This window comes from Pantherophis guttatus, chromosome 5 (assembly GCF_059756535.1).
Source record: "Pantherophis guttatus breed Tessera chromosome 5, ASM5975653v1, whole genome shotgun sequence".
NCBI classification, from domain to species: Eukaryota; Metazoa; Chordata; class Lepidosauria; order Squamata; family Colubridae; genus Pantherophis; species Pantherophis guttatus.
The window spans coordinates 104,468,032-104,487,999 of NC_142067.1; the positions used below are offsets into that span (position 1 = coordinate 104,468,032).

The 19,968-nt window shown below is 35.4% G+C and overlaps 1 protein-coding gene across 1 annotated transcript in view; it reads right to left on the bottom strand.

The window, feature by feature from the left end:
• Positions 1–19,968, bottom strand: part of SLC15A1 (solute carrier family 15 member 1) — a 42,292-nt gene that overhangs the window by 5,690 nt on the left and 16,634 nt on the right. Inside the window, exons 7-19 of the mRNA XM_034418335.2 lie at positions 18,931–19,021; positions 16,881–16,964; positions 16,095–16,177; positions 12,989–13,075; positions 11,361–11,450; positions 10,112–10,156; positions 9,404–9,436; positions 9,204–9,292; positions 6,803–6,884; positions 5,149–5,268; positions 3,532–3,678; positions 1,979–2,028; positions 883–987 (exon numbers count right to left, since the gene is read on the bottom strand). Coding sequence (XP_034274226.2) covers positions 883–987; positions 1,979–2,028; positions 3,532–3,678; positions 5,149–5,268; positions 6,803–6,884; positions 9,204–9,292; positions 9,404–9,436; positions 10,112–10,156; positions 11,361–11,450; positions 12,989–13,075; positions 16,095–16,177; positions 16,881–16,964; positions 18,931–19,021 — 1,106 coding nt within the window. The remainder of the gene's footprint in view (positions 1–882; positions 988–1,978; positions 2,029–3,531; positions 3,679–5,148; positions 5,269–6,802; positions 6,885–9,203; positions 9,293–9,403; positions 9,437–10,111; positions 10,157–11,360; positions 11,451–12,988; positions 13,076–16,094; positions 16,178–16,880; positions 16,965–18,930; positions 19,022–19,968) is intronic.

Genomic DNA, 19,968 nt, shown 5'->3' on the forward strand with positions numbered 1-19,968 from the left:
TCAACTCAAATGTTATCTTGCTCATGTAAAACTACATCATTGATTTAAATTATTGTTCTACTTTAGAAGTCCAAATGTGTTTTGCAAACTTTTAAAATTCAACAATTAATATTGGTAAAATCTATGGTTGATATTCAGTGTTCACCAATGTTCACCACTTCACCTATGATGTAATGGGCATAGATAAGAAAGTTTAAAAGGAGTTCTTGTCTCCCTCCATTCCTACTTTTTTTTTTCTTTTCCTTTCCCACTTTTGACTGTCCTCAAACTTATTTCTCAAAGGTTCATTAGTTTCATTATTCATCGTTTTCATATTTGCTTTCTTCTGTTTCTTAAACCATTTTTTGCCACCTGTGACAGTCATAGCAATTTTACCTACTCATATGTGATGCACACTGAAATGTTTCAGGCCAAGATAGGGAAAATGGCAGCCATCATTTCTTGGTGGAATTGCCACTGTGTTAACCCAGAATGCCTAGAGACCTTGATGATTATCTAAATCAAAGGTTACACTCCTAAGATGTCATTTTCTTCCCCAAAGGCTAAGTACAATTTTAGAATCCAGTGTAGATAAGAAAGATGAGACATGAACTCTTCAGCACAGTTGTCAATCAACCAGTAGATCATAGCTTAAATTATAAGCTTTATTACAGGTAAACTTACTAGTCTATTCTGTGAGATGTATACATTAATTGTACCTAATTTTTTTATGGACTAATTTTCACTTTCTATCAATTCCATCTTACCAGCATACTTTCCCATACTGATACCCTCCAGAAATATTGCAGTTGCAATTGTAAGTTTTGAGAACTGAAGTCCCAACACATCTAACAGCACCAATTGGAGGAAAGCTGCTCTATCGTAATGTTAAAGAATACTTACGATCCACTTAGAAAAGGAGTGTAGTTAGTGATTGAGGAATTCACCTCTCCAAAGACCACATCACCCATAGTGATATTAATGATTGAATCCAAACTGTTTATAAATCTTTAAAAAGTTAAAAAGTTGCATTAAAAAAATTGAAAGGCATTTTAGCCATTTATTATCATTAACTGGTATTTCCTTAATACAGGTAGTCCTCAACTTACACAACAATTGAGCCCAACATTTCTGTTGTTAAATGAGACATCTGTTAAGTGAGTTTTGCCCCACTTTACCACCTTTCATGCCTCAGTTGTTAAATGAATCACTGCAGTTGATAAGTTAGTAACATGGATGCTAAGTGAATCTGGCTTCCCCATTGACTTTGCTTGTCAGAAGATCGAAAAAGGGGATCACATAACCTGAGGACACAGCAACGATCATAAATATGACCCAGTTGTCAAGCATCTGAATTTTGATCACATAATCATGGGGATGCTGCAAAGGTCATAACTGAAAAACAGTCGTAAATCAGATTTTTAAGTGCTGCTGTAACTTTGAACGGGTACTAAATGAACTGTTGTAAGTCGAGGACTACCTGTATTGACATTACATTCTTAAATACTATTAACAGAGATTTTCAAGTATTTAGAGTAATACTATAGCCAAAGCTTTCTTACTCCAAAAATTCTGTGACAAGATACAAAATTTAGTTATACAGCTAAAGGTGTTATAATTTAGACTACAGTAAATCTAAAAATTTTCAGTTCCATTGCCTTAAAATAGTACAGCACTCCGTCCACCCTCTCCCACAAACAATCAAGAGGTCCTCTACATACAGTACATGATATCTCAACTTCTCTTGTCTTGTTTTTGCAGGTGACAGGCTATTACAATGGAGTCTGGTGTGGGTTTCTGTGTAAGACAGACCTGGAGACAAACTTGTGGTTTGCGGTGTATCATCACACCTAGATAATAGATCCTACCAAGACTGTCTTCACTGTCAAAGCAACTAATCTCTGCCACAATATTTAGTTCCAGGCTCTTATCATGTAGCTTAATAAAATTAAACATTAACCACAATAAAATATAAATCCACACAATTCATTTTTATTACCTGATCATATTATTGCCTTGTTCTGGTTTTTCCGTGATGCCATCTATAGACTAAGAGGGAGAAATAGCTTGAATAATGGTAATAAAATCCACACAGAACAGTTATGTAAACAGTTTCTTTACACCATAGGCACTTTCATGATTTTTGCTCACAAACATACTTATATCTGAATACCACTAATATTTAAATGTTGTATACAGATAATGACTAAATCAAACAAATACAACGGTTGTTAGTTTGGATTGATGTATTCTTGTACAGTGCTTTCAAACCCTGAACTTTTTGTATTGTTTTCTGAAGTGCACTGCATGAATACATCAATCAATCTTAACTATGTATATTAAACTTCATTTTAACCACAATTAAGGTCAGAACAAAGTCCTGTCAGTCAGGATTTCAAGCCAGTCCCAACCCTGATATAGAAAAGAGACTGATTAACTTTCACTATTATAAAGTCATGAGATTATAGGAATAATAAGGCACACAATATGCATACTTGTTCCAGGTTTGAAAATACATAAACACATACCATTCATGTAAGCAGGAGATAAAAGGAAATATCTAATGAAATCTAATTTATGCTGACATTAAAATATATCCACACTTTTCTGCTTCTGCAAATTTATCTTGCCACCATTTCATCTGCATTTCCCTCATATTGCTATTATATTTTTATTCCATTTTTAACCTTATCTTTATTAATAAAGTTCATAAAAGAATACTATGTATAATATTAAAATAGTCCTGTGTATTTTTCAACACATTTTTGATATATTAACTTTTCTATATGTATCTTATATAATACTTCATTTAACTATTTACCAAATGTTGTGGAAACTGATTTCCAGCATTCAGCTATTGTCAATCTGGGTGCAATCTTCTCTTTTTGATTCCATCTAGCCACAACTTTTCTGATATTTCCTTTTATCTAGGCTCAATCAGTCTCTTCAGATTTTTGTGTTATGTTTCGCTCATTCATTCTCTCCATTGGATCAGACCACTTTAATACCTTTCTTTTGTGTTGATTTTTTAAAATTTGATCTATATTCATACATTTATTCTTGACCTTATCTCTTCATGCTTTACTGCTTACTTAAATATCCCACCCTACTGCAGTCAACGTGTATGCTTCCCCTGATATACCATAATCAACACTAATTTCCATATAACATTGGCATTCTTCTTCCTATGAATATACTCTTTATGTTTCAGTGTATCATGCTAAATACAAATTCTCACAAATGGAAAAGCAGAAGAATTAAGCTATTACTTAGACAACATGAAACCTTATTTTAAATATGGTTCTTTTGTGATCTTTTATCAAACTTATTCTGCTTTTGTTGTTGTTTAATTCATCTGGATAGAGTTTTTTATTTAATTTTTGTAATTATTTACATACTATCCCTATGCCCAAACTCTGCGTATATTCAACAGCAACAGTCCTATTATAGCCTCTATCACATTTACACATATTGTAGCTCATACATTTAGTGCTAATATTTAATAGATAATAAATGATTTAAACAGAACAAATAATCTTTAAATAAATTTACCAGATGTGCTTCAATTTTAGGCTTATTTTTTATTATAAGAGTGTGGCGTTGTTTCTCCATATTAATCAAGCTTTTTATTATAGAGCCATTTGGATATGATATGTCAATATTGTTTGATGTCTTCATTTCATATGTGATATATTCCGTCTGTAAATAAAAATAAAAAACAATAAAACAACTGGCATCGTTTTCATGTAACTGAATAGTTTTCATATCTGCCAATCAATAATAATATTAATTATATTTTCTATTTTATGGTTTTGATACCTAGTCAAAAAAATCCTGCATTTAGTCAATTAAAATTGTTGAAATATGATCAGATTTTTACTGATATTAATTTCCTTCTAACATTTTATCTTCCCAACCATTTCAGCTGTGCACATGAAATTTAACCTCTGAATAACTGGCTTCATTTCCCTTCTGTGATGTGTGATGCTGATAAGAGGTGAAATCCTCTGCTTGCTTTCCTAGGATGTATACAAATAGGGCTCATCCAACTATGGATGACTGTATTGAAGACAAAGAAAATATAGAAAATGCTGCCTTGAGGTGCCTTACATCAGGGCATGAGAGAAATTATAACTTTATAACTTTGTAAGAAACTTAAAGTGGAGCCACTTCATAAAGCACCATGCATGACTAATTACTAAAAGAGGGTAATATGAATGGGAAAACAGAGTGGTGTTGTTCTAAAAATTGTTAATTCTAAATTTCGTTCTATATAAGAAGTACAATAGTACAAAGCAGTACAATAGTTATAAATAGTGATTTAAAAATTGATGAGAAATTGTTTATAGGCTCCAAAAGATACTAATTTTCATGCCAAGTTCCAATTTAGAAACAGGCAAGTTTAGGCATGGTAAACACATCTCAATTGGGATAATGTCCCAAAAGTGCTTTTTCAAGAGGCAACTGGACTTTCTGGTTTTTCTTTGAAGACGTTTTGCTTCTCATCCAAGAAGCTGAAGAAGCTTCTTGCATGAGAAGCGAAACGTCTTCAAAGAAAAACCAGAAAGTCCAGTTGGCTCTTGAAAAAGCACCTTTGGGACAACCATGACCTGGATGACTGAGAATCTCTATAGACAAAAAGAGATTTCAGAAATTGTTAGTATTAAAACAGAAATCGTTCTTTTTTATTTATGATGGTATGCAATGTAGGAAATCGTGGTTGTGGAATTGGGATTGTGAAACACCCAGGAGCATAGAAGAGTTCAGAGGCAGATGCATAAATAAATGTCTTAAATGTATTTATTCATATGATAAATCATATTAACTATGTACAACAGAGTTCAAGTCTCATGAGGAACAAACATGAAAAGAGAGAGATGGAGAGAGAGAGATGGAAAAGGTTGGAGGGGGTTTTATACTCAGGGTAAGCCCCTCCTTTCCACATAGGGGTGGAGACACTCTCTGCCTCCACTGGTGTCTATATGACACATGTGCCAATGGCTTGCAAATACTTGACAGTGGTCTATGCATGAGAAGATGTATTCCCAAACTGTATTTTGACTAATAGTATATTTACTAATTTCTAATTAATGCTGAGAAATTTTATCTCATTGAAATGCATTTGTTTTGAAACTGGAATAAAATTTAAAATGAAATCCTAAAACATACCGCATTAAATGGACTCAAGGAAATGCTCTCTCCAGCAGTAGCAATATTTGCTTTAGTGTCTCCCAGATTTATTATTTTGACTTGAAATTGGTTTTCTGAAGGAAAGACTGGAAGAGTTTTCTGTGGTAGACAGTAACAAACAGAAAGTGCTATTATGCCACCTTGAAAGTATCTTCAGAACTAGTAACGTATATTCACATCCACAAAATGTGCCTTTGTGCATTACTAATGGCAGTTTACATTGTTATTACACAATCCCCCCATCCAATTTTGAAGGAAACTTCCTATGAAAATCGCGGTCTAAAACAGAGGTAGCAACCTGCAGCTGTGGGCGGCCCCAGCATCTTTCTCTGTGCTCACTGGGACCGCTAGTCTGAGGAGAAGGACTGGGGAAGTCTTCTGGATGTAATTTTGCAAGACAATGGAGCAGATGCACCAACCAATATTATGTTACTCATCTGCAAGACTGATTTTTTTAAAAAATCATCAATAAAACAAATCTTTCCTTACTTTTGTCTTAAACATAGCTAGAGTGCAAATGACAGGGAAGCACTAAATTCCTCCTGTTTCTTAATACTCACACCAATTCTTTGTCTCTCCAGTCTCTCTCCACTTTTCAAAAATAAACCTTTGTCAAAGACTTAGGCCTAATCTGAACCATAGATTTTCAAACTTTTTCAGGCCATGAAACCTGTTTGTTAAAAAATAATAATAATGAAAAAGCCTCAGTCCAGTTTGGTGGGGCTTCTGAAGTTTAGCTGACGAATTTGCCCTTCCTGCTATACCATAGTGACCAAAGGGATGAATATCTCTCCTTAAGAGACTTAGGGAGCCTTATAATCCCTGGCAGAATTTTTTTTTTAATAAAATAAATGCACCCTCTCTGCAATGGACGGGGGGGGGGCGATCTCTTCCAGGAAAAATTCTGATGTAAAGAATATCAAGTCAAGATCCTTTTATCTAAGCCACGGGTGTCAAACTCGCCGCGTCACATTGCCGTTTCATGACATTTTTTCCATTCATGGAGCTGATGTGGGCGTGGCCTGCATGTGATGCATTCGGCCCACGGGCCACCAGTTTGATACCCCTGATCTAAGCCATTTGATTGCACAGTATCTTTAAATGATATCTATCCCCCTGTATAAGAAACATATACAGGTGATCCTCATTTAATAATCATAATTGGGACAAGCAACTCCATTGCTAAGCAACATGGGCATTAAGCGAAACATCATATGACCATGATCTTCAATTTTAATGCCAGCATCTTCATTGACTTTGCTTGTCAGAATCTGGTTGTGAAGTTGCAAATGGAGACTATACGACCACAGGATACAGTGACAATGGTCAATGTACACCAATTGCAAAGTGCCTGAATTGTGATCATGTGACTGTGGAGATGCCACAATGATTGCTATGTTCTAGGACTGGTCATAAAGTCATGTCTTCAATGCTTTTGTAACTTTGAACATTTGCTAAACAGGGCAGTTAACTAAAAACTATTCTATATAGCACTTCCCCTTCCCATATAATGTAAAATCAGGATTCTAAATCGCTTAAGAGATTCATGAATAGACAATGCCCACCACTTCAAAAGTTTAAGTCTTATAATTTAAAACACCCCTGGACAGAATTTGACTCTATTTTTACTTACATCAATTTCAACTTGTACCACAGCAGCAACAACAAAAGCCAAAGCTGCCAGTAACATGCCAACCGTCATCTTTCTCAGAGGCCTGGAATAGAACAAAGGACAAGGAGCTATTCAGGAACACTTTAAAATAAATACTACAAACATTAAAACAACATGATTAAAATAAAAATAATTATGGGCTTCGAATTATTACAGTAAAAAGAATACACCATAATACATAACTAATTTACATCTTCTTTAAATTCTCCTTTTCATTCAACCACTATTGAGAAAAAATATCTCCTAATTGATTCTAAACTTTTAGCAAACCAAAGCAAATCTTTCCAAATTAGTTTTAAAAGCAAAATTGATGATGATGATGGTTAGTCATACAGTCAGCCATATGTTGGCTGCATTTGGCATTTTTGTCCACCTATCAAATCTTTCCCAAGCACTTGAAATAGGCAGACTATGTGTAGGTAATCCATGGTTATTTTTACAGACTGGTGGAAACTTAATTCAAGCCTTAATCAAAGACCTAAGAATTATTACTATTATTCAGAACAATGTGAAGACACAGCTGCCTGTTCTTTAGCTGATGTTGGTCTTCATACACATCAAGTTCTTCTCAACATAGTAGACATGTGGATCAAGCAGTTAACAGATAGAAATTATATCAATGTGCAGATTTTTTAAGTGCTGTCCATGATTTTTTGGTATAGCATCCAGTGTGCCAGTAATGGCTGGTTTATGCCATAATAGTTCAATTTTGATTTTCAGATCTTGATATTTTGTGGTCTCCTCAACTCTTTGTCATTTATTATATTATCCCCTGGATAGTATCCCCACATCAATTATTCACACTTTTATCTTTTCCACCAGAGTTATATCGCTAGAGCCTAGATTTTATGTGTTATGAGCCTAGATTTCATCAGTCTGTCTTCAAAAAATCCCATAATATTTTAACCTACTCAGTTTCAACTATTGTTTCAACGATGTGTTCCCAACAATTTTTCATTAGTGAGACATGTTAATACTTTAAGATGTTCCAGTGAATGGTTTGAGTGAATATGTTATGTCATTACTTATAATCAATTTGTACAATCTTCTTGTCTGAGTTGAGTATATGGTCAACCATTTCTTCTGCTTCTTTGCATAATCTGCACTTTGAATCGTTTGATTTTTTTCAATCCTAACCTTGATTGCATTGGTTCTAACAGCTTGCTCTTTTGCAGCCAAAATGAAGCCTTCAGTTTCTTTTTTTAATGTTCCAGTTATAAACCATTGCCAGATTTCATCTTTGTTAACTTCCCCTTTTGTAAAAATTAACCATGTAATGCTTTTCCTTGCCAGCATTCTGTTCATGTTTTTATTATATTATTTTGATTTTCATGTTTTGTTTTCTGAACATTTACTAAGCTCCAATTTTTAACTTGCCTTAAGAGCATACCCCATTCTCATGCGGCCTCCATAGCCACAAAAAATTCTGTGAGAACAGGGGTTCTTTGGAGAATAGCTGTTTTTGGGTATTGGTGAATGCTGGCATGTCACCCAAAACATCATGGCATGTCACATGTGTCAGGTCGCCATCAATGCCCTAATATGTCTACTGTCACAATAAGTAGTGATGCATATATCTTATCTCCCTAAAAACATATTTCCACTGTTGTTGGGTCTTCATGCCGTTCCTCAAAACCTGTAGTAAAGTATGTTGCAATGTTGAGGAATACATATGTAATCTAAAATGTCGTTTTGCAAAACTGGTGCCTTTCAAACAAGTTGGAATACAATTGTAATAACTCCTGAGATCAAAGCCAAATTAGATGAATTAGAGTCAAATCATTTTGAATCAATACATGTTTTTTTCTTTATCCACTATTAGACCAACACAGACTTAATAACTGAATACTGAAAGAAATTTAGCAAGATGCCTAACTTAATATTATCATTTGACACAGGACAAATAATTTTGAGGTGCAATATTCACTTATGTTTAACAGATTCTAGCACAATCAATTTGTTATATATAAAAGTTGATACAAATTTTGATATTAACAGGAACAAGCTTTCTCACATGGGTACATTGAGCACATCTTATATTCTTCTCACCTGCAAAATACTATTAAATTAAGATTGTTTCTTTATAAAGTTACAGTGCTTTAATTATTCATGAAAATTATGTTGAATGATGCTTGTTTTTTTTATCTACTGCTTAGTTCTGTTTGTGCCCTACCATTAGAAGAAAAGTAGTTATTTTTCATATAAAAGTATTTTTTTACTAGTTATGTCTTCTTTATACTTTGATTTGTAAAGTAACCCAAGTCGTTCATGTTACCATCACTTCAGGATACTGTTAAATTTCATGCATTAGAATTTGATAAAATTTTCTACTTACAATTTTTAAAAGTCCATATTTACTTACGTGAAATTTAAGTGACACTTTTTAATTAAAGGGTAAATAACAGCATCTACAATGGGGACCATGATTACAATGAGAATTGGGTTTACAGTCTGTTATAGGAGAAAAAAATAAGAAAATTAATAATGTTCAGGAAAAGCTAAAATGATATTTGAAAATAGCTCAACCCCCACAAAAAGTATAAAAAATCCATCTTGCTGTACCTGCATCTGGTCTGGCTGAATCTGAATAGAACCCTAAAAGGAAAGAAAAAAAGAAATGGATGCATTTCACTTATAAAAACTCATAAAAACTTAATTTAATAATTTGATTTAATTCAATTTAATTTAAATATCACTGCCTTAATCTAGCAAGGGGAATATACATGGATATCTATCAATTGAATGCTTATCACTTGCTGGGTGAGAAGCTACAGATAACTTTTAGGCAGTGGTAAAATCTAAAATTTGTTACTACCGGTTCTGTGGGCGTGGCTTGGTGGTGATGGGGTAATGTGACTGGGTGGGCGTGGCCATTTTTTTTTCTTTTTAGTTTTAAAACCATTTTTTCTACAACCTCTTCGGCGAAGAGGTTGTAAAACATGCTTTCAAAAGGCTCTGACGATCCTAGCTGAGTTGCCTGATTGTCAGAGGGTTTTTTAAAAGTTGCTGATCAGGCAACTCAGCTGGGATCGTCAGAGCTTGGATCGTCAGAGACATTTAAAAGAAAAAAAGCCTCTGATGATCACATGGCTCAGCTGGGCATGGGGGGGCAGGGATTTTTGCTACCGGTTCTCTGAACCACCCGTCTCCATCGCTACCGGATCGGGCGATTCGGTCCGAACTGGGAGCATTTCATCCCTGCTTTTAGGTAAAAATGCATAATAAAGACTCAGAATTTGATTGAGGGTTCATGAGTAAGAAACAACTTACAAAATTTCCATCCATAGTTGTGGCTTGCAATGTCCATCGAGATCCCTTCAGAACAAAAAGTACAAGCAAAAATCCTAATTAAACATTAAATAGTAAAAGCACATTTAGTATCTGCACTATATTAACAATATTTACATTGCTGTTACACAAGTCAGTGGTAGAAGGAAAAAAGTTTAAGAGCCCACATTGTTATCTGGAAGTGATAGGTGAGAACAGGTCATGAAAATATAAAAGTAAATTGAATGTTACATAAGAAGCTTTGATAAAATCCAAAATATAGGATCCAGAATGAAAAAGGAATGAATGAAATATGAATTGAATACTAAAGGGAATGACCAAAATGAAATAAATACTTTAAGATGCTTTGATCATATGGAGATAACTGATGAAGATTGAATTATAAAGCAAATATATGAAGGAAGAGTAATGGATCAAGAGGAAAAGGAAGTCATGGTTGGGTAGAATTGATGATATCCTCAAAACGATACAGGTAAGAATTTTAAAGAACAAAAAGGTACTGTGTGGAGCACTAAGGCATGGTCCCAGTGGAAGTGACAATGGTTTGCAAACGTACCCAGACATAGACTGAATAGTCTTTAGTTAGATTTTGTCTTCTAACTTGTTCCTAATTTTGTTTTTGCTTACTAAGGTAAAGGTAAAGGTTCCCCTCGCACATATGTGCTAGTCATTCCCGGCTCTAGGGGGCGGTGCTCATCTTCGTTTCAAAGCCGAAGAGCCAGCGCTGTCCGAAGACGTCTCCGTGGTCATGTAGCTGGCATGACTAAATGCAAAAGGCACACGGAACGCTGTTACCTTCCCACCAAAGGTGGTCCCTATTTTTCTACTTGCATTTTTTACGTGCTTTCGAACTGCTAGCTTGGCGGAAGCTGGGACAAGTAACGGGAGCTCACTCCGTTACGTGGCACTAGGGACTACTTTATACCTATTTTTTTGTGCTTTGTATAAGGTACTCTTTTCAAAAGGGAATACTGTAGGATGATGGGAAGTATGGAAAGATGGATGCAATTTTTATTAACACAATAAAAAGACTTAACTGAAGAATGAGGTATAACATCTCTAATATACAATCACATTGGATTATGTTTTATGTATTTTATTCCACTGTAATAAAACTGTTGACATAGAGTTTTTAAAGTCTATATCCAATACTAAATCCTAATGTATAATTCTAGCAAGCACTGCATGATCATATGCAGAGGAAGAATAACAATTTTTTCTCACAACTTACCTGCTGATCAAAAAGGGCCCAAAACATTGGAAGAGGAATGTATAGGAACAAAACTTTCAAGACCATCTTCACTTCAGTAATAAGCCGTTTCTATAACAAAAGAACAAAACAAGAAATGTTAAATAGGTATCTTCCTTATTCGTTTGCATTTGTTAATGTGTCAAATATTAAATATTTAAATTCTGCAAAATGAGGCCATATACAGATTGAAATAAGCATCAGCAATGCGTCTAATCTATTAAGAGGTACCAAGAGATAAAGAAAATATGATGAAGAATAGCAGTAGGTATGGAAGAGGACTTTATTCATAACCATATTATAAAGGTGGAATGTTTCTCCCACCCCCTCAAAACACACTACACTATAGAGGTAGTTCTTGGTTAACAACCATTCATTCAGTGACCATTCAAAGCTACAGCAATACTAAACAAATGGTACTGATGCCCAGCTCCTGAGGTTATGGCCAATGCAGCACCTCTGCAGTCATGTAATCAGCCAGGGTCTACTTGGCAGCCCATCAGCACTTTCCTTCAGGAAAAGAAGTACTTCTGCTTAGTGGATATTGACATCTGCTTGATTTGCTGTCAAGGGGAAATAGGTAAATTCATGGAAGCTAAAATAAGCTGATCCTGCCGGGTAGACATTATTTCAGTAATCAAAACCAGTATTTTTCCTCAGCATCAGTGTTGACTTAGTGGGTATTAGTTAATTATAAGATACCTTACTTGTCATTGTAACAATACTGCCTCTATTAAGTGCTTATTTGCACAAGATCCTAAGTGTTATGATTGCTTATCTCAAGTGGGCTTGTAAACCATGTTTGTAAATCCACCCCCATTTGGTTAATTTAGCAAACTCAGAAAATAAATAAATTCTACAACCATATTGTGTAAATACAACCAAAATTGGATTAAGCTTTATTTTTATGCCTGTAATTGAAACGTAGGTGAGTCATAATTACATAATTGATGAAGCAATGCAGGGATTATTTTTACATCTCAAAATTGCGTAACTGAGAATGAATAGTACATTGCCTGATATAAACAAAAGACATGCATGATCTCTACAAAGAACAGAATGCTGTTTTTTTTAAAAAACAGATTTGTCCAAAAGTTAATCTGAAAGTTAAACTAATTAGACCCACATTTTTATTCTGATAAATACAGTAGATATCTACAACTGGGTAAACTGCTTTTATTTTAATCAACCTAGTCAGCCTATTGACTTATTGAAAAAATATTAAAGCATTATTCATTTGTTCATTTGTTATTACTATTCTTATGCGTGTTTTCAAAATAAACTGATATTAAATCTAACTGCCCTAATGATACAGAGGACGCTTTAACCTTTATTCTGATCTTACTTGTTAAAATTTCTGAAGTTTGGGGGTTTCACAGCTATTGTTTTTAAATTATATCTGCTGTCATGTTTATCTTTTTGAAGTTACAAGCAAATTTTTAAGGCTGCCATGTGTGTGTGTGTGTCATAAAATTAGACATTTGGCAATGGCACAATGATAGCAATCACTTAATGAAAACAGGTCAATCCAAAAAGTAAAACCTAAAGCAAAGCAGTTGTTGTTATAGTAGCATATAATACAATTCAATATAGCCAATAATACAACTTACATCATACTTTTCAGTAGCCCAGTCCAACCAGTGTTCTCTCTTGGGAAATTGTTTGCTGCGATGTTTAAATCTATTTCGAATAGCAAACTGGAAAAGAAATAATTTGCACATTATTTTTCTTTTAATTACATTCATAAATATTTTTTTGGGGGAAAGAACCCCAAGTTAACTGCCAAAAGTTACCAAATACCAAAATTTATGGGAATAGAAATGGTGCTAACTAGATGAGAACAAAGTTCTCGATCCAAGAGGCAATCCAAGTCCAGCCCACCTCAAACTACCTTAACTCTTATTTAGTGCCAGTTCAGTGCTGACAATTAGTTGACTAGGTTCTTGTGTACAGGTGTAAAAAATAAGTCTTCTTAACTGGAACTTAATGTGTGGTCCTGATTCTTCACGCCTGACAATATTAACTATGATAATAAACAGTAAAGAGAATACAAAGTACCATTTCCAGAACAATCAAAGACAGTCTAAGCTACCTCCTTGAATATCCTCCCTGATGCTCTTCAAATATGCTGGGCTGACATTCTTATTCCCCTTTCAGCTGGAAATGATGCGAGTTCCAATATAACACTTTCAATTTCTTGATTAAAGAAATTGGAGGAAGACTATTTTTTTTACTTTTTTTTACAAATACAAATGAAACAGTGGTGGGATTCAAATAATTTAACAACCGGTTCGCCCAGGGTCAGGTTGGCTGTTGTGGGAAGCATGGCCCATCCCCATCCTCCAGCTCCGCTGCACATGCGGGACGAGCCTCCCACGACGGCCAACCTGACCCTGGGTGAACCAGTTGTTAAATTACACACCCTTTGCTATCAAACTGGAACCTGGGCGCTGTGCTCAATGGAGAAACGGGCAACAGAGTGGCCAGCACGAAGGAAGGAGGAGGGCTTTCTCCTTCCCTCATGCTGGCCGCTCCGTTGCCAGTTTCTCCATTGCAGCGCAGTGCCCAGAATCCACTTTGATAGAGGGGGATGGGTGGGTAATTTAACAACCAGTTCACTTGAACCGGTGTGAACAGGTTGAATCCCACCACTGAAATGGAACAAAAACTTCCAGGAAGAAGATAAATTTAAGGAACCCAAACAGTTATTTAAAAGCTGACTCAATAAATCAATGTTTCTCAACCTCAGCAGCTTTAAAATGTGCGGACTTCAATTCATGTTGGCTGGGGAATTCTGGGAGTTAAAGGCTGCACATCTTAAAGTTGCTAAGTTTGTAATAGATGCTTCATTCAGAATATAAAACTTCCTTGTTTTTATTAGGGAACTGTGTCAAATTTTTGGATAGCATAGTAGTGACCCCAAAGAAGCTGGCATGTTGATCCCAGATGGAGTTCAGTTTGTTTTCGAAAAATACTTTTCCTGTTAAACGTTTTAATGCTATAGCATAACTAATCTGCACTTTAACCATATTCTCATAATGTCTTTAGGACAAAGAAATCACTCAGTGGATAGCTGCTGATTATCTGGAATATTTAGCACGAGTTCTCCCAGTGATATTAACATTCATTTATTCTCCATTTTCCAGAAAAGATAAATATAGTCCTCAAGAAAAAAGAAAAGGGAAAAAGAAAAAAGAAAAAAGAAAAAAGAGCAAGAGTGCCATCTAATATCCAATTAGGAAGCCAAGATGCAGCCTTTAAAATACTTAAAGCTAAAAACTTTTTTAACCAGGTAATAAGAACTGGTTTGACTAGGCTGCCTACACATCTTAAAGAATTCTGCATATATTTCTTTCCCCCTGCCCCCAATACTTTTTGCACGGAAACATTTGGCTTAATTGGTTGAATAAGGTAGGGGCAAATTTTGTTCCAGTTTTGCTACCCAAAGCACAGTCTTTTCTTCTTGGATTTCAGTTTGTCAACGTCTGTATTTTTGGCTTTGGATAGGAAGATCTAAACTACCTTCCTGTTTATTTTTCCTGGAGATGAATTGAAGGGAGAAGAGCCAAGAATTCTTCATATGGAGCATAAGGAGGTTTGATCTGCATATTATAATTATATATGCAGATCAATTGCATAAGTATAAGAGCCATGGTGGCGCCTTGGTTAGAATGCAATATTGCTGGCTAACTTGGCTCACAGCCAGAAGTTTGATCCTAACCGGCTCAAAGTTGACTCAGCCTTCCATCCTTCCGAAGTCAGTAAAATGAGGACCCAGATTGTTGGGGGCAATGTGCTGACTCTGTAAATCGCTTAGAGAGGGCTGTGAAGTGGTATATAAGTGTAAGTGCTACTGCTATTTTTATTACTATATTTACCAAAGAACCCTTGGAAGAAGAGGCCTGCCAGGAAGCTTTTTACACTAGAATAGAATAGAATAGAATTCTTTATTGGCCAAGTGCGATTGGGCACACAAGGAATTTGTCTTTGGTGCATACGCTCTCAGTGTACATAAAATAAAAGATACATTCGTCAATAATCATAAGGTACAACACTTAATGATAGTCATAAGGAACAGATAAGCAATCAAATCATATTAGGAAACAGTCAATATAAATCGTAAGGATACCAGCAACAAGGTTACAGTTATACAGTCATAAGTGGGAGGAGATGGGTGATAGGAACGATGAGAAGATTAATAGTAATGTTATTAATTTATTTATTAACTTAATAATTAACTTAATAATTAGTTTGACAGTGTTGAGGGAATTATTTGTTTAGCAGAGTGATGGCATTCGGAAAAAAACTATTCTTGTGTCTAGTTGTTCTGGTGTGCAGAACATTGTTTTCTCCTAATTATTTACTATTATTATTAACTATTAATTATTAACTATTTCTCCTAATTAACAACTCTGCCTTCATAAGTGCAGATTAGATTTCAGAGATCATGAAAAACATGTTAGGCAAGAATCAGGAAGAGGAATATTTCTGATCAGCAAACAATCAGTCTAGACTAGAGCTAAATCCCAAACTGTAATTATTATAGATAAGGAACTAGAATTGCTATTCAGATTAAGGGTTTTTATGTAGTTCAGAAAAAAGGAGAACCCTGAGACAACTAGTATGAAAATCACTGAATACAAATTTATTTCAATGTCAAGTTCAAGAAAATAAACTGCCCTTGAAAATGTTCGTCTTGCATTATATATTGCTTACCGAAATGCATTTACCAACTTGGACCATAATGTTGCCTTCTGGTTTCACTTTCTTGTACATTCTGCTTCCAGCTATGAACACAACTGCAGAGAGAAACCAAAAGATAGCAAATTTGGAGAAAGTGTTTAAGTTTCAACAAGGGAGGTTGGGTAGAAAATCAATTTATAGTTTAAGAACTAGTGCTAAATAAGTAAGGCGAGGGGGAATCTGCTATTAAATTTAAGAGCTATGTGTTTTCTGATAATCTATTATGCTTTTGAAAGTTATCTCTCATGCATAATCCATAATTGATCAATATAGTCAGGAAACTGTCATAATGAACCAGAACACATTACAGGTAGTTGCGACCACAATTGGAACTGGAATTTTGGTCGCTAAGCAGTGCAGTTATTCAATGAGTCTTTTTATGGCTGGACCTGATTTTATGACCATTTTTACCATGGTCATTAAGCAAATCACATAGTTGTTAAGCAAATCCAGCTTCCCCAAGTGGCTTTGCTTGTTGGAAACTGGGTGGGAAGATTGCAAATCATGATCACATGACTTCAATCCTCTGCAACCATCATAAACCCAAACAAATTGCCAAGTGCCCAAATTGTAATCACATGACTGTGGGGGGGGGGTGTACAAGGTTGTAACGTCAAGAACCAGTTGTTAGTCAACTTTTCTGAGACCAGAGGCCATCCTAACTTGAACAAATGGTCCTAAGTTGAGGACTACCAGCACTATTATATCACTGTAACAAAATTAATCATATGGGAGTAAAAAAGATCAGTTCTGACTTACACAGTGCAATAGCCATTAGGGCAGCAGGAACACCAAATGCCAGAGGATAACATTTTTGTTTGTCGTGAATTCCACATTCCACTCCTGTACAAAACAATAAGTGGGAGGCATAGTTGTGGTTGTTCTGCAACAGTAGCCAGAAAGGACAGGTCTTCCCTGTCCATTATTCAGTGAACTAAATTACATATTATATTTCAACAAATGTTTATATACAGTATGGGAGTCTCATTTGGAAATATAGGCAGCTTGTAATGATTTATTGACTTCTTAAGGCATATCTATAGCACATTCTTTGACTGTTCTACTGCCCTATCTCATGCTATCTTGATACTAAGCTATTCTAAGAAAATTCTCTCTATACAGAAAAGATATTTAGTCTCCATGGTGGACTTTCATGATTTCCCTTTAGACAGTTCCCCTGTTGCTGTATCCCCCACCCTGGGGAAAATAATTCCATATTCATTTGTTCCTCTGGGCAGAACTACCTGGAGAGATAGAGAGAGATAAGAGATGATAGAGGCAGAGACAGAGACATAGATATATGCACACATATACAGGACACACGCACATAGTTTTTATAGCCAGGACATTTGTATTCTGACTTACATAAACCAATTTAATTGTTGCTATTAATAATGTCCCCACTATTACTAGAGTCTGTGGCTTGGATTCCAAACAGGATTCTTATATAAATCAAATCCTTATATAAACCAGAAAGGACATTTGAGCTGTGTCAGAAACAATAGGGAAAGAAAATGGATATTTATGTTTCACTTGCTGGGATTTATGCTTCTGAGTATTTCAGAATAACAGAATCGGGACCTTGGAGGTCTTCTAGTCCACCCCTCTGCTCAAGTTGGAGACCCTATACCATTTCAGACAAATAGTTGTCCAATCTCCTCTTAAAAACCTCCAGCGTTGGAGCACCCACAACTTCTGGAGGCAAGTTGTTCTACTGATCAATTGTTTTCACTTCAGAAAATTTCTTAATCTAGGTTGCTTCTCTTCTTGATTAGTTTCCATCCATTGCTTCTTGTCCTGCCCTCTTCTTTGTGGCAGCTCCTCAGATATTGGAACACTGCTGTCATATTATCTCTAGTCCTTCTCTTCATTAAACTACTAGACAAGCCCAATTCTTGCAAATGTTCTTCATATGTTTTAGCCTACAGTCCCCCAATCACCTTTGTTGCTCCTCTCTGCACTCCCTCTAGAGTCTCAACATCTTTTTTATATCATGGTGACCAAAACTGGATGCAATATTCCAAATGTGATCTTACCATGGCATTATAAAATGGCTCATATTTAAGTGGTTGTTCATAAGACTCCAAGATCCTTCTTGCAGTTGCTACTATTGAGCCAGGTTCCATCTAGTCTATACCTATGCATTTGGTTTTTCTTACCTAAATGTAGAACTTTACTTTTCTCACCCCTGAATTTCATTTTGTTAGATAGGGCCCAGTGTTCAAGTCTGTCAAGATCCTTCTGTATCTTGAGCCTATCTAGAGTATTGGCTATTCCTGTCAGCTTGCTGTTGTCTGCAAATTTGATGAGTTCCCTTTCTATCCCCTCATCTAAATCATTGATGAAGATATTGAAGAGTACTGAGCCTAAGGCAGAGCTTTGGGATACCCCACTGCACACTTCCCTCCATGTAGATGCAGTTCCATTAAGGGCTGCATATTGAATGTGCTTGGTCCACCAGTTACAAATCCATCCCATAGTGATGTTATCTAGCCCACATTTTTGTATCTTGTCAAGTAGTAGGTTATGGTCTACTTTATCAAATGACTTATCGAAGTCCAAGTAAACGGTATCCATAGCATTTCGCTGGTCCACTAATTTTGTCACTTTCTACTAATTTTGTCACTTCAAGAGTAGATAACAAAAGATTAAAACAATCATAGGTTGCTTGTAATCAGAAGCATACTGGTTTAATCACAAGCACAGACCAATACAGACCCCTCCTAAATGGCTACCCTTATATTTGTGTGTTTAGCAAACCCATGCCTATATCAAGACAAACTTATCAATCTGATGTAGAAAAATTTACCTCTAAGTATTGGGGTGATGATAGTAGAAAGAAGGCTTCCAGCATTAATAGAAAGATAAAATATAGAGAAGAACCTGCTTCTTTGTTTTTCCTGAAATACAAAGAAGAACCTTATTATCAATTAGTATTTGACATTCTTCTAATATAAAAGTATAGGGTGTCTATAAATAAATATGTTTTGCAAAATCATTTATCATATAGTTTTTAAAAGTTTCATAAAAGAATGTTTAGAGGTAGTCCTTACAACTATTTATTTAGCAATGTTCAAAGTTACAAAGGCACTAAAAAAGTGACTTATGATTGGTACTTGCACTTATGACTGTAGCAGCATCCCCACAGTCACATGACCAAAATTTTAATGCTTGGCAACTGGCATGCATTTTCATTGGTTGCAGTGTCCCAGAGTCATATGATAGTCATTTTAAACCTTCCTGGCTGGCTTCTGACAAGCAAAATCAATGGGGAAATTGGATTTGCTTAATGACTGTTTGATTCACTTAACGACTTCAGTGATTCACTGCTTTTCTTGGCAATGGAAATTCTGATCTTGAATTGTCATAAGTCAAGGACTACCTGTATTTTTTAAAATCTACATGGAAATGAGTTAGACAGCAGACGATTGCTGGGACCCAAATCACTACATTTGTTCCTCAGGAGAAAGTTGCCAAGTGTAAGTTTGGTTAAGGAAATTTCAGCCAAACTGTAGCTGCGGCAAAGATACTGTACAATACTGAAAAAGTATAAGCTACATGGTGAAGCAGGTGAGAAAAAGGCAAAGAACAAGCTTTTCAAGTATTCTAGACAGAAGTTGATGTGAATTCTGAAATATTATGAAGATCTGTTATACTTCCATTGAATCTTGTTGCATATTGTAAATAGAAAGTCAGAAATCTCCATAGTGACACTCACACACACACACACACAATTCAAAGGAAATCCATTGTAGCTCCATTTCTTGATCCTCCATTTACTTCCTTATGATCCAATATGGCAACAATACTGTCATACAACCAAAAATTAAACCAAAGGATGGTAGTT